The sequence below is a fragment of the Elephantulus edwardii genome, unplaced genomic scaffold (genome assembly GCF_000299155.1).
Source record: "Elephantulus edwardii isolate Elephantulus edwardi_28Jun2011 unplaced genomic scaffold, EleEdw1.0 scaffold00369, whole genome shotgun sequence".
Taxonomy (NCBI): domain Eukaryota; kingdom Metazoa; phylum Chordata; class Mammalia; order Macroscelidea; family Macroscelididae; genus Elephantulus; species Elephantulus edwardii.
This window is the reverse complement of record NW_006400119.1, coordinates 1,194,977-1,207,729: the sequence shown is the minus strand read 5'-3', so window position 1 is coordinate 1,207,729 and position 12,753 is coordinate 1,194,977. Positions and strand designations below refer to the sequence as shown.

The 12,753-nt window shown below is 40.3% G+C and overlaps 1 protein-coding gene across 1 annotated transcript in view; it reads left to right on the top strand.

Annotated features, from left to right (window-relative positions):
• LRP2 (low density lipoprotein receptor-related protein 2) overlaps positions 1-12,753 on the top strand; it is a 137,420-nt gene that overhangs the window by 116,225 nt on the left and 8,442 nt on the right. Inside the window, exons 66-74 of the mRNA XM_006902120.1 lie at positions 309-452; positions 2,163-2,328; positions 3,974-4,102; positions 4,282-4,502; positions 6,148-6,324; positions 8,261-8,380; positions 11,428-11,518; positions 12,199-12,266; positions 12,447-12,564. Of these exons, the coding sequence (XP_006902182.1) occupies positions 309-452; positions 2,163-2,328; positions 3,974-4,102; positions 4,282-4,502; positions 6,148-6,324; positions 8,261-8,380; positions 11,428-11,518; positions 12,199-12,266; positions 12,447-12,564 (1,234 nt within the window). The remainder of the gene's footprint in view (positions 1-308; positions 453-2,162; positions 2,329-3,973; positions 4,103-4,281; positions 4,503-6,147; positions 6,325-8,260; positions 8,381-11,427; positions 11,519-12,198; positions 12,267-12,446; positions 12,565-12,753) is intronic.

Below are 12,753 nucleotides of genomic sequence, written 5' to 3'. Positions count from 1 at the left end.
ATAGTTGGATCCATTGTTTAACAAATATATAGTCTTGTTTTCTCATTTATTGATTCACAGCAGATCCTCCAGTGGGTTTTCAGAGGCTATAAGTCACACAGGAGATTTTCCATCTTGCTTTCAAAGAACAACTGGTGGATTTGAACTCTTCTCCTTTGGATTGGCAGTATTAGCATTAAGCCACTAGAGCTTCCTAAAATGTGTATCTTTAAAAACAAAGGTTGGAGGCAGATGTCTGTTGTACACTGTATATTTTAAAAGTTTGGGAAGAATTGAAAAAGATAAGGCAATTTTTCATTTATTTACAGGTGACTCTCCTTTGCTATTACTGCCTGACAACATTAGAATTCGAAAATATAATATGTCGTCTGAGAGGTACTCAGATTATCTTGAAGATGAGGAACATATTCAGGCTATTGATTATGACTGGGATCCCGAGGGCACAGGCCTCAGTGAGTAAAGACTTTGACATTTGCTGTTGATATTAATGGAATTTTGTTACATTTTAAGGTGGGGTTTGGTTTTTTTTTTTTAAGGAAAGAATTTTGCTGTGTGATTTAAAAAAAAGGAAGATCCTTCCATTCAGCGTGTTTCTGACACCTTCCCTGGCCTTCAGTCAGCCAGTCATTCTTGATTTCTTGACCAGTCTTCTTTTATCTCTGCAATACTGCCTCATGTGATGCAGATGTGGTTCTTCCTTTCCACTGTTTACAAAGACCTCAAAGACTCAGCTCAAGTGTCAGCTTCTGCCCTCTCTTCTAGGAGATGTCTATGATGGGTCACACATAAGTGCTGTCTTCTGTACCCACATTTCCTGAAGGATAAGGAGTCCTGGTGGTATAGTACCCACAAGGGAAGCAATTTGAATCTACCAGCCTCTTTGCTCCCACAGAGTCAGACATCTAATGAGGCAATTCTGTTCTGTCCTGTAGGGTCACCAAGAGCAAAAAGCAATGGCATTGGGTTGGATTGGACTTGTTTTTTAACTAAAATGTGCTCCCTATTATTTGGGTATTGAGATTGATCTCACTCATCTTAACATGTCCACTATCTAGGCACGTGTATAGTGTGGGTGTGTAAGAAATTTAGTTGAATGAGTGAAAACATTAATAATTTTTCTGATAATTTTTAGATTTATAATTTTAGGCTTATTATTTTTATTATTAATGGTGTTAATATAATTTTTCCTGGCTCTGCTTGGTGTAGCAGTGATAATATATACATCAGAAGTAAAAAAATGTCTTCCATGCCTCTCCCCTCATATCTGCTAGTGCTAAGACCATTTAGATTCTCTAGAATTTTTTTTCCATTCTCTACAATATGTGGATGATGGTCATGATGGGCAAGTAAAGGGAAGTTTTTGGAGTCATGTCTTTTTTTTTTGAGGTTGTTTTTGATGTGTATTACTGCTTCCCCCCACCCCCACCCCAACCCCGCCCTCAAGAACCTTTGCCTAGGGTGGAAGTCTGCTCAAAGGCATTGGCTTAAAACCCTGCATAGGGATGGGAAGGAACTGCTGGCAATGCTCCACTCTGGTAATTTGGGTTTTTGCTGCTTGTGGATGGTGGTTCTGATGGGCAAGTAAAGGGAAGTTTTTGGGTTGTGTTTTTTTTGTTGTTGTTGTTGTGTTTTTGAGGTTGGTTTTTTTTTTTTGAGTCGTGTTTGATGTGTATTACTGCTCTTTTTCCCCTAAGAGTGGGTGTCCTTAAGCCTTTGCCTAGGGTGGAAGTCTGCTCAAAATAACAGGTGCTCAGCATGAACCTTCAAAATCACTCTTTATACATTTTCCACCATACTTTAGTCTGTACCTACATTCTATTTCTCATTTTCTCAAGCCTAATTCTTGTTTATCTATGTATTTATTTCAAACTAGAACATGAAACTGACATTTGAATCAAATAAGAGTGAATAGTCTCTGGCTGAAATTTTATTTTAATAAATTATGTTCAAATAGAGGTGATTGAATAATTATAAAAAATTGTCAATTAAAGCATTAGTAACTAATAGCTCAAGTATAATGATTTGGAAATTTTATTCTTTCTGTGTAACTGAACTGTTAGTATTTTAAGGAACTATAAGAAAATGTCTGTCAGTAATGAACCAGTTCCTCCTTTAGCAGATGCTTTTGATAAGAAATTAACCTCTATGTCTTGCCTCTGCAGGTATCATATATTACTCTGTGCTGGGTCAGGACTCTAATTTTGGCTCTATCAAACGTGCTTACATCCCCAACGTGGACACAGGTGGCAATAATATTGTGCAGGAAGTTAATCTGAATCTGAAATACATAGCGCAGCCAAATGGGTTAGCAGTGGACTGGGTTGGAAGGTAAAATTAACCACCCTCTTGTCTGTTTCTGTTTTCCTTGCTGGAGCTCTTTGTGGCTCTCCTGTGCACTTGAGTTACAGCAGAGCTTAGCACCTGATGACTGGAGCAGTTAACTGGTGATGCCCAGGCTGACTCTTGTTCAAGCATCCAGCTTTGTTTATTCCAGTACCGTATAGACACTATCCTTTCCTGCATTTTATGTACATGATTGGTAATTTTGCTTTCTTGTTTAATCTTTGGATTTGAGTTATAGAGATGTGCATTCCATTCTGCCCTTTGAAAACTTCTGAGACAGGAACCATAGCTTCATGCATAAATGATCTGTAGGATGTTGTTCTTTTGTTGTTACGTGCTATTGAGTTGACTACAACGTATCGCGACCTTATGAACCAAGGAACTGAACTTTGTCCTGTCCTGTGACATCCTTATTATCTGTGATACACTTGAGTGCATGCAATAGTCACTATGTCATTTCATTTTGTTGAGAGTCTTCCTTACCTCTGTGAACCTTCCAACTTTCCAAGCATGGTGTCCTTTTCTAAGAACTGGCCTCTCTTAACAGCATGTCCTTTAAGTAGGATTGTCTTCACATAGACGCATGAGATAGCAAACTGATGCAGAGAAGAGGCTTGTATGAGCATGATCCTTGTAGGGAAGTGATGATGTTAGAGTCAGAGTTTGAACTCTTGTACCTGAGTTAGTAATAAGGGGATGCTGGAGAGGAAAAGTTCAAGGACTTACTGCTGCCCTAGAGTCTGGAGAGTTGTTTGCAGTATAAACTAATTTTCACCTTTTAACAAACTTGTCTGCTGTTTTGGAAAGACTTGAAGGTATCTGAAGAAGTTAATTAGGTCCCCACTGTACCTTCAGGCCAAAAGGAGGTTCATTTCAACATCTTCTGCCAGCACGTAAGACCTCAGAGAATTGTCACTAGAGTTAGAAATTGAAAACTCAACTTTAGCACTTCTGAATGTCAGTTGAGGACTGGTATGTCTGTCTGCTTGTTTAAAACTTTACCTCTTCGGCCTGAATGAATTATTAAATAAAGACTCTGTTGCAGCTTTTCCTGTTTTTTTTAGCCTTAAAGGGTGTAAATATGGGCAGAATAATCAGATTGAGTTACTATTTCCATTCATTCTTATTGATTTTAGTGAGGCCCTTGGCCATCGTAGGAACGGTCAGAATTAAAGAGCCTCTGGGTGCCTTGTGACTTCTGGAAGCACATACCTCTGAATACAGCTGTGAGGCCTGCCTGACTGCTGTGTCCACTATTATTACTGATCATGGCTGATTCAGCTGCTTTGGCTTATCAGGCACTAGTCTCATTCTCCCCCTCATTCTCCTACATGTAATGACATTATTTAAAACTTTTTTCTATTAATATACATTGTGTTTTATACAATTTTGTGTTTTATACAATTTACAATGTATTTCATACAGTCATTCATATACATTGTATTTTATGTAATTAACATGCTTAAAATGCTCCCTTTTTTAAAAGAGATTTAAAGAGGAGTTCCTGTGTAAGGGGCTTTGTGTCTGATCAGGAGTCTTTTTTGGCTGGAACTTCTGAATGAAATAGCCTTCTCCAGAAATGGCCAGTCTAACCTTTTATATTATTTAATTCTTGTCTCTCTGAATTCAGGCATATTTACTGGTCAGACTCCAGAACAAAACGGATTGAGGTGGCTAAACTTGATGGAAGGTACAGAAAATGGCTTATTACCACCCTCTTAGATCTACCAGCTGCTCTTGTTGTGAATCCCAAACTTGGGTAAGTGCAGTGGAGGATTCTATATGTTTTAGGTGATTTCTGAGGGATTCTCATAAAGGACCCATCTTTAATGTGTTTTTTTTCTTCTTAATTGTTCTCAGACAATATAATTAGCTACAGGTTAGTGGGAAAAGCTCCACTAGCTTTGGTGGTATAGTGAAGACATTTTCTCTTTACAGGCTTATGTACTGGACCGACTGGGGAAAAGAGTCTAAGATCGAATGTGCCTGGATGGATGGACAGCATCGGCAAGTCCTGGTTTCCACGGACCTTGGTTGGCCAACTGGCATTTCCATTGATTATGTGAACAATGACCGGATCTACTGGAGTGATTTGAAGGAAAACATTATTGAATCCATAAAATATGATGGAACTGATAGGAAAGTCATTTCAAATGAAGGTTAGAAAGGAAAATTTTATGTTTCTATATTTTTTCCCCCAAGAAAGAATACTGATCTTAGAAAATTATCTAAAGTCTGCTAAAAGCCACTGATTTAATGCAAATTAATCCTTTAAAATATTTTTTTCCTTCTCAAAATTTTGTTTTTATTATAATTAGAGTGAGTTTACAAAGAATTTTGGGTTGTTTTTTTTTCCAATCAGTCATTCATACACATTTTGTTCTATAACATTTATTACAGTATTGACATTGTCTGAATATTCACGCCATATTGTCTTTCTCTTGACTCTTAGTAGTAAGTATTCCTTATCTATTAAATAACTTTCACCTTCCTCCTTCTCCCTGGTAATCATTGTAGTATTATTTCATCTGTATGTAAATCTTTCTGTCTTTATATAATAGTTGTCTTATATACCATATGTCCTTTTGTAATGTCTTCTAGGTTCACCCATGTCTGTAATGTTTCATGAGTTCATCGTTTTTTAGTTCTGCATAGTCCTTTATTGTGTGAATACATCATGATTTCTCTATCCATCCATCCATTCATTCATGCGCTCTTGGATTGTTTCCAACTCTTTGTTGTTATGAGTAATTTTTTAAAAATGCTTCTGAGCAACTAAGACAGAAATAACTGAGTTTCCTGTTAGGCTTGATGAGGTGTGATTTATGTGTATAGATGTTAATCCTTGTATAACCACTTCTAGACACAGTCCTTCTTAATGTGCCCAATTGTTCATTATGTACAGCAGACAAGAAAGAGTATTTGGTTTCTTATACAGGCCTTCAGAGATGCAATAATGCATTCTCCACTCCTACCCCACCTAGTAGTGTCTGATATTCCAAGTGGGGGAGGGGAAGCTGTCAGCAAACAAAATTTTGGCAGTGACAGCAGCAGTGGACTTGATTATGGAATACATCTCGATGATGGTACAGGACAGAGCAGTGTTTCCTTCTGTTGTTCATAGGGTCACTGTGAGTCCTAACAGGCACCTCACAACAACTTAAAAAAAACCAACACCAAGGTAAGATCAGCAAGTTCAGAGTTACTTAAACCCCTCAGAGAGGCTCAGTAGGACAGAATAGGACTAACCACCACATCAGATTTCCAAGGCTGTGATCTTTACAGAGTAGATTACCACATCTTCCTCTCCACAGTAGGTGTAAGCTATGGCCGGGTGCTTAATCATTGTGCTATCAAGGCTTGTGAAAATGAGCTCAAACCCATAGCTGTTGAGTTAGAAACGACTTCTAGCTGACCCTCTCGCAGGTCTGTGGAGGCTGTAAATCACGCAGGAGGAGCTTGCCCATCTTTCTCCAGAGGAGCTGCGGTTGGGTTCACAGCACCTGAGAGCTCAGCAGCACGACTTCCCGCATTCTGCATCACTGGAGCTCCCTACCGCTGGTGTCAGATACTGTGAATGAATCCAATTTCATTTTCATCGTCGTAATTCCCCAGTGCAGCATATTTTTATGATCACTTATATAAAGAGCTAAATTTCCTAAGGACAGGAGAAACTCCAGGAATTTCTAGGTGTTACGTTAGGGATAATTCAAGAAGAATGTACAATTCAAGCAGAAATGATACTGGAATCTTCTTTTTTTAATAGCCTTTTTTTCCCCTCTCTCTCCCCCTGTGGATAAACAGCAAGGAGCCCTTTTAGCTTGGACGTCTTTGAAGGCCAAATATACTGGTCATCTAAGGAGAGGGGAGATATATGGAGGAAAGATAAATTTGGGAGTGGACGTTCAGAGAAATTACTGACTGTGAGCCCTTGGCTCACTCAAATTCGAGTCTTTCATCAATACAGATACAATCTCTCAGGTAAAACACCTTGGGCTAAGACGTTTCTTGTTATTTGGAAAACTTGTTTCAAATTAATGAGCACATTATTGGAAAATTTTTTATAATAAGAGGCTGATCTCTTCATGCATGCAAAGGGGTGTGTGTGTATTAACCATTTTGATCAAACCAGGATAAATTTAATATCATAGTTATAGACACCATTAGAAGTTAGGAAATAAAAATATTTCAGTTTTCATTGTTTCTTAGAGCTGTGGATATAAAATTGTTTGGCTCTGCTGTTCATAAGACTGCTACCAGCAGGCAGTGGACTCAGATAAATACAAGTTGGGTTGCTTTGTCTCAATGAATATCATAGGCATTAGAGGTCTTAAAGATCAGGCTAGCCAAGTCACCTTGAGATACAAGAACTTTAATTTGAAATTTTCAGTCATCTGCATTTATTTTCTCCTCTATCTGTATTAGTTCTGGGTCCTGCTTCCTCAGTTTCCCTGCATTCTGATTCAACCTTCAGCTTTTATCCAGAGCAAGATGAAGGAGAAGGGAAATGGACCTGGATTTCTCTTTTCAGCCATCTGTCACTTTCAAGGAGGATGTTATCATCACCTCACCAGTGGGGAGACAACCTAAGAGAGAAATGGCTGCATTAGTTCAGTATTGTCCAGCCAAAGCTCAGGGCCATTCTATTCTGGTCCAATGGTCAGTACACCTAGGTCCAGGTTGGATTCAATCCCATCCCCACATGTGAAACTAGAGGAGAGCTAACTGTCCTCATCCTGAGACCCTGCAACAGACTTTACAAACTGGAGCTCAAACCTGAGATCTCAGGCAGAATAGACAAATGCGCCCACTTTCTAACCCCCTTTAGAAATACCGAAGCCTATCCCAATAATACTCTTATAATCCAAGTGTTCCTGGAGCCGTTTTAAGGCAGGAAGAAAGACCACAGTACCTGAGTAGGGCCTTCCTTCCAAATATCTTTTTTGGGCATGGAGTAGGGAGTCAAAAGGTTATATAATCCGGGTAAGTAGCAGAGTACAGTCAAGACAGCTTCTCAAATGAGCTTACAACCTCCTCAGCCCTGACCCTCATGGCTTTAAGCCAGTGTTAGAAAATTTTCAGTCTTGTCAATACTGGCTTTCCCTGCCCCACCCCACCTCCAAATTGTCCAACAAGCTTGTGCAAAGCTCTTAGCTTAGCTTTGGTTAGGTCCACGGGGAGCAGTCCCAAGGTCTACTCTGTCTCATGTCAGGTCTCTGGTTCTCTACGGCGGCTCTTCTCTGATTAATGACTGTGGCTCTGGGCCAGAAGGATGAGTTGAATTCTCTTCCTTTCTCTTCTTTGCTGGTGTTGAGGTTTTTAAAATGTCTTCTTTTGTTACAGTCATTCCTATCATCTTGTAAGAATCTACAGTCTTGTAAGATCACTTAAAAAGCTTTTAATGGCAATGCCTGCATTCCATCTCAGGCCAGTTTAAGCTTCTCTGGGTGGGTGACAATATACTGGTTTAACTATCCAGGTTATTTTGGTATGTAGCCATAGCTGGAAACCATACCTCCTGCCCCCGTGTCTTCCAAGTAAGAACTGTGAAACCCAGAGGAAACTTCTCCTTGGAGACTTAGGGTAGATTGCACATATATTATGATTTACATGCATTTGGGTTACTTTAGTACTGATTAGTTTTTGGAGTTGTGTTATGAGTCAGATACAATGCCGAAACTATCTTTAAAAACCTGACAAGGCCAATGAAACCGGTAGAAGCAGTAGGCGGTGGGAAATGGCATAGATGGGGCAAGGAGGGCTGCTTGCTGTGGCACGGGATGGAAGTATAAAGTGAGAGAATAGCCAGGTGGCACATGAAGTTAGACTACTGCATAGGCTGGGTCTATGAGCGTGTCCTAGGTTGGAGTCTTCATTCTCTCCTCAGACCTAACTTGGACTCTCATCTGCTTTTCAGTGCCAAGTCCCTGTAAAGATGACTGCAGTCACCTCTGCCTGCTGAGCCCTAGAGGATACAGCTGTGCCTGTCCTGAAGGCTCCAACTTTATGCCGGGGAGCGAGACACAGTGTGATGCAGGTAGGACAAGGCTTGGGCAACAGAGTTGTATGTAATATAAAGGGACAAATAAACAGTGTCCTTATGATTTCTGAGAATTTGTTGCTAAGATCTGGAAATAAAAACAACCCCAAAAAAACTAACAAAACTGCAGTCCCAGTCCCACTGAATCTGTTGTACAAAAGTTTTATTGAGATGTTTTAAAGAATGGGCCTCCTCTAAGACCTCATCTCAACCTCCGTCTGGATTCCTACTCCTTTAGGCATCTTTGCCCTTATTCAGAGTCCCTCAATGTGGAGAAGCATGTTCCAGAGATGGGAAGAGGTCAGAGGGAGGCTACAGGCCAGTCACTGCTTTTCTCAGACACTCATTTTGACAACTGAAATGTTAACCTCTGGAAAAGAGGAATATTTTCAAAGGTACTTTATGGTTGTTTGCAGACGGAGCTAGAATAAAGAGCTGTCACTGAATTAATCTGAACTCTTGCTGACTCCATGTTTGTCAGAGTAGAGCTGTAGTCCAGTTCAGAAGCAGATTACCTGGCTTGTCCAGCAAGGCACCCTGTTGGTTAGTGGTCAAGCAATTAAACATTTATGCCACGGAGGGACCTTGTTGTTGTGTACCATCGAGTCAGAACTGGCCCATCTGACCCTCCAGTGGGTTTTCAGAGGCAGTAAATCACTCAGGAGGAGATTGCCCATCCTTCTCACATGGAGAAGCGGTTGAATTTGAACCACTAATCTTTGAGTTGCCATTTTTTCTCAAAGGCCCAATTCTCATCTTAAATGGTAAATGTTTTTGGCAACGTATATCTTTCTTACATAGTCATAGGGAATAACTAATGCCCCTATCTGGTATACTGTGCTTGGTAAACATATTAAATCATTTACACTTCCCTTGATGGCACATAACATCAGTGGCCCATCTAGACAGCTCTGGTGGCTTAGTGGTAAGGAGTTAGGCTGACAACCAAAAAGGCACATGGTTCAAATCCACCAGCTGCTCCACAGTAGAAATATGAGCAGTCTCCTCCGTGCGATTTGTTGCCCCTGAAAACCTGCTTAATGGTCTGCATCCTTGGAGCCAACTTTGATAGAGAAATGCAGAGGTTTAGCCACCTTCTACCACTAGGGGGCGCAAATACTTAAACCCACCCCACTCTCTCTAACTATCTTTTTTTTTGGTCTTTTTAAATTTTTTAATTTTTATTTAAATAGCATTCAGTTTATTACAGATATTTAGTATTGGCTTCCCATATCCCCCCCCCTTTTTGTTTTATCATAATTGTTGTCATCTAGATGAGCATCCTTTATACACAATCAAACAAATGAAACATAATAAACTCAAAGAAATACTTATATGATCAGAAGGATTCAGATTGAATATTCCTTGAAAGTTTGTTTTAATTGTCCCATTGCCACAGTGCTTGTCAAAGTCAGTTCTGATTAATCTCCTTAGTCAGTGTGTCCCTTGCCATTCCCTATCACTCCTCCCTGAGAGAGTCTTCATCCTGATTCATAAGGAAAAGGGGACGGCATATTCTCTTAGCTACTTCCTGCTGAAAAGGGACACTGTAGGTTTCAGGGTGAAGAGCTTCTCTCACTACTCTAAAGGGCCCCTTTGGCAATAGGAAACACGTAAACTCTATCTCTACTATCTTAACCTGAGTAGTTTGCAGGTTTAGAGAATCAACTCAAGGAGGAAAAAACCACTTCCCTCCTTATCCCTTCCTCTGCTACTATGCTTATCCCAATGCCAGTGAGGAAAGTACGAGCAAAATTCCAAAACTTTGAGCTGTAGACTGGCATTTATGGTAGTTACACATTAAATTAGATATTTTTAAAATTGTTTGACTCATCTACTACTTTCCTCCTTTTAAAGGAATTATAATAAAAGTAAACACATGAATGATGATAGTTCCAAATGGGATCTTGTCTTGGTATATTAATTAACCAATTCAGTAAGTCTTTTTGAGTTCCAGCAAGATGGATTGACCCAGTGACTGTTACAGTGGGCTGGAGCATCTTAGAAAACAGAGGATGGTGCAGACTAGCACAAGGCTTAGATCTGTTGTTCATCAGGTTGCCATGAGTCACAGACGACATCTAACAACAATTATGTATTAGACATTGTTAGTAAGTACCAGAGAGAACAGAAGTGAACAAAGCAGAAAAATGTGCTGTTCTGGTAGAGCTTATATCTTAGTAGGAAAAGAAAGAAAATGTTTGCCATTAAGGAGATTCCAACTCATAATGACTTCATGTGTGTCAGGGTACAACTATTCTCGATAAGATTCTCACCAAGTGTTTCTTCTGAGAGGACCATAAGCAGAGGAGAATAAATAGAGAACCCAATTTTTTTAAGAAAATATATGGAGAAAATCAAGATGAGGGGGCATAAGGGTGTGGTGGGGAGTTGAACAGGATATAGGCTGTTCAATGAAGGCCTCTCCGTCTGAGAAAGTAAATCCTTCCTGGGCTGGGCCAGAAGACTATCCGGACTCCTTAAATATAAAGACAAATGCAACAAACACTTACTTCTTGAGCATCTACTAGGTCGTGACCAATTAGGCACATCTGCTGAGTATATGAGGGCTGAGCTGGGATCAGGGTCCAGAGCTAGAGGGCAGTTTTTGAGTTCTGCTAAAATCCAGTCTTACTATCCAACATCAATACATGTGATTGTTTCTCAACCGCTGATACTTTGGCACCCGCGATTTAAGTTCCAAAGTTGTCTCAATTGAACTCTGGATTAAACAGTGGAGAGTTCTGAAAAATTTCGGGTCCTCGGAATATTACTATCTGCCCAGGAATCTAGCCTTCTCCACTGTTTTGGGGGCAAAGTGCTATATATTGACCCTTTCTTTCCACCAAATATGTTACTCTCAAAGACTATTAATAAGTAATTTGCTATACGGAGGGTAGCGCTTGGATAGGGAGACTAATCAGCTGCCCCTGTTCCCTCTACCTCAACCCCCTGTGACTCTGGGTATGAGGCAGATTTGAATAGGGTGGCGTGCTGTGCTGAGTGTGGCCTACTAATATGTGCATGGCTTTCCCTTTCTGCAGCCATTGAATCTCCTATCGTCATGCCCCCCGCATGCAGGTGTATGTATGGAGGAACTTGCTATTTTGATGAGAATAACCTCCCCAAATGCAAGTAAGTCTGAATGTTGAAGTCAGAGCTATAAGATCTTCCTTCTTCTGTGAGGGAACCAGGGACTTTAAAGCCACCAACAGAACACTTAAAGGAGGTTTGCCCACAAATTTTCATATTTTAACCAACTTACCTTCCCCTGGGAGTGTCCACAGAGAACTCAGGCCTTGCTTCTCAAACTTTAATATGCATTAGAATCAACGAGGGATCTTGTTAAAATACCAATTCTCATCCACCACAGGTAATGTATTCTTAACAAGCTCCCCAGCGAGGAAAACTTTTTCCTGGTCACCTGGCACTATTCATTACAGCGAGACAGGGGGAGAGCAGCTGTCAGCAGTGCTGCTTTCGTACCAGGCACACGCGGCAAGCCAAAAGACTCGATTAAAGATTGGGGAAAAAGAGACTTCTTGAGAAAGAAGCAAGATAAATGCATGTCTTTAAACAGTATTGAATGAAAGCATATCCATTGTCACTTTCCAAGATAGGGAAGCCAGTAGATTTATTTGATGAGTCTGACCCTGTGGTTGCCACTATGCACCGCTGCTCTATTATTTCTGCTTGTCATCTATTAGCAGACATATTTTCCAGCATGTACTTTACCCAGCCAAAGCTCTACCACAGGCGCGGTGATTAAAGTCCAAGATGAGAGGGCTGGGGAATGAATTTCCTTTTCTTTTCAGGTGTCTTAGCGGCTATACTGGAAGCTACTGTGAAATAGGATTCTCAAAAGGCATTACTCCAGGAATAAGTAAGTTTTCAGAATATGAGCAACCTAGAAACACTCCACGGCCTGCTGAATTGCATGCTGTCATATGTATATTCTATATAAGACACTCTACTTCTTACCCCGAGGTTCTCCTCCTAGTTCTGCTGGCCCTTTCCCTCCTCCACGCATTTTGGTGTTCACTTCTTCCCTCTCTGACAGCAGCCATGGCAGCGCTGTTGACAATCATCTTGGTCGTCATAATCGGAGCATTGGCAGTTGGAGGATTTTTCCATTATAGGAAAACCGGCTCCCTTTTTCCTTCTCTGCCCAAATTGCCAAGGTGAGTTTTATGATGCGGGCTATTTAATATGAAGTCGATCTGATGTGGCCATTGCTAATAATTTTTTAAGGAAAAAGAAAGTGAAGATTTTGAAAATGGAAACTATTTTGTTACTTATGTATTCATCGCATACTTGAATTTTGTGGAAGCCAAGAGTCTGGTGGTTTACAGCAGTTTGTTTAAATAACT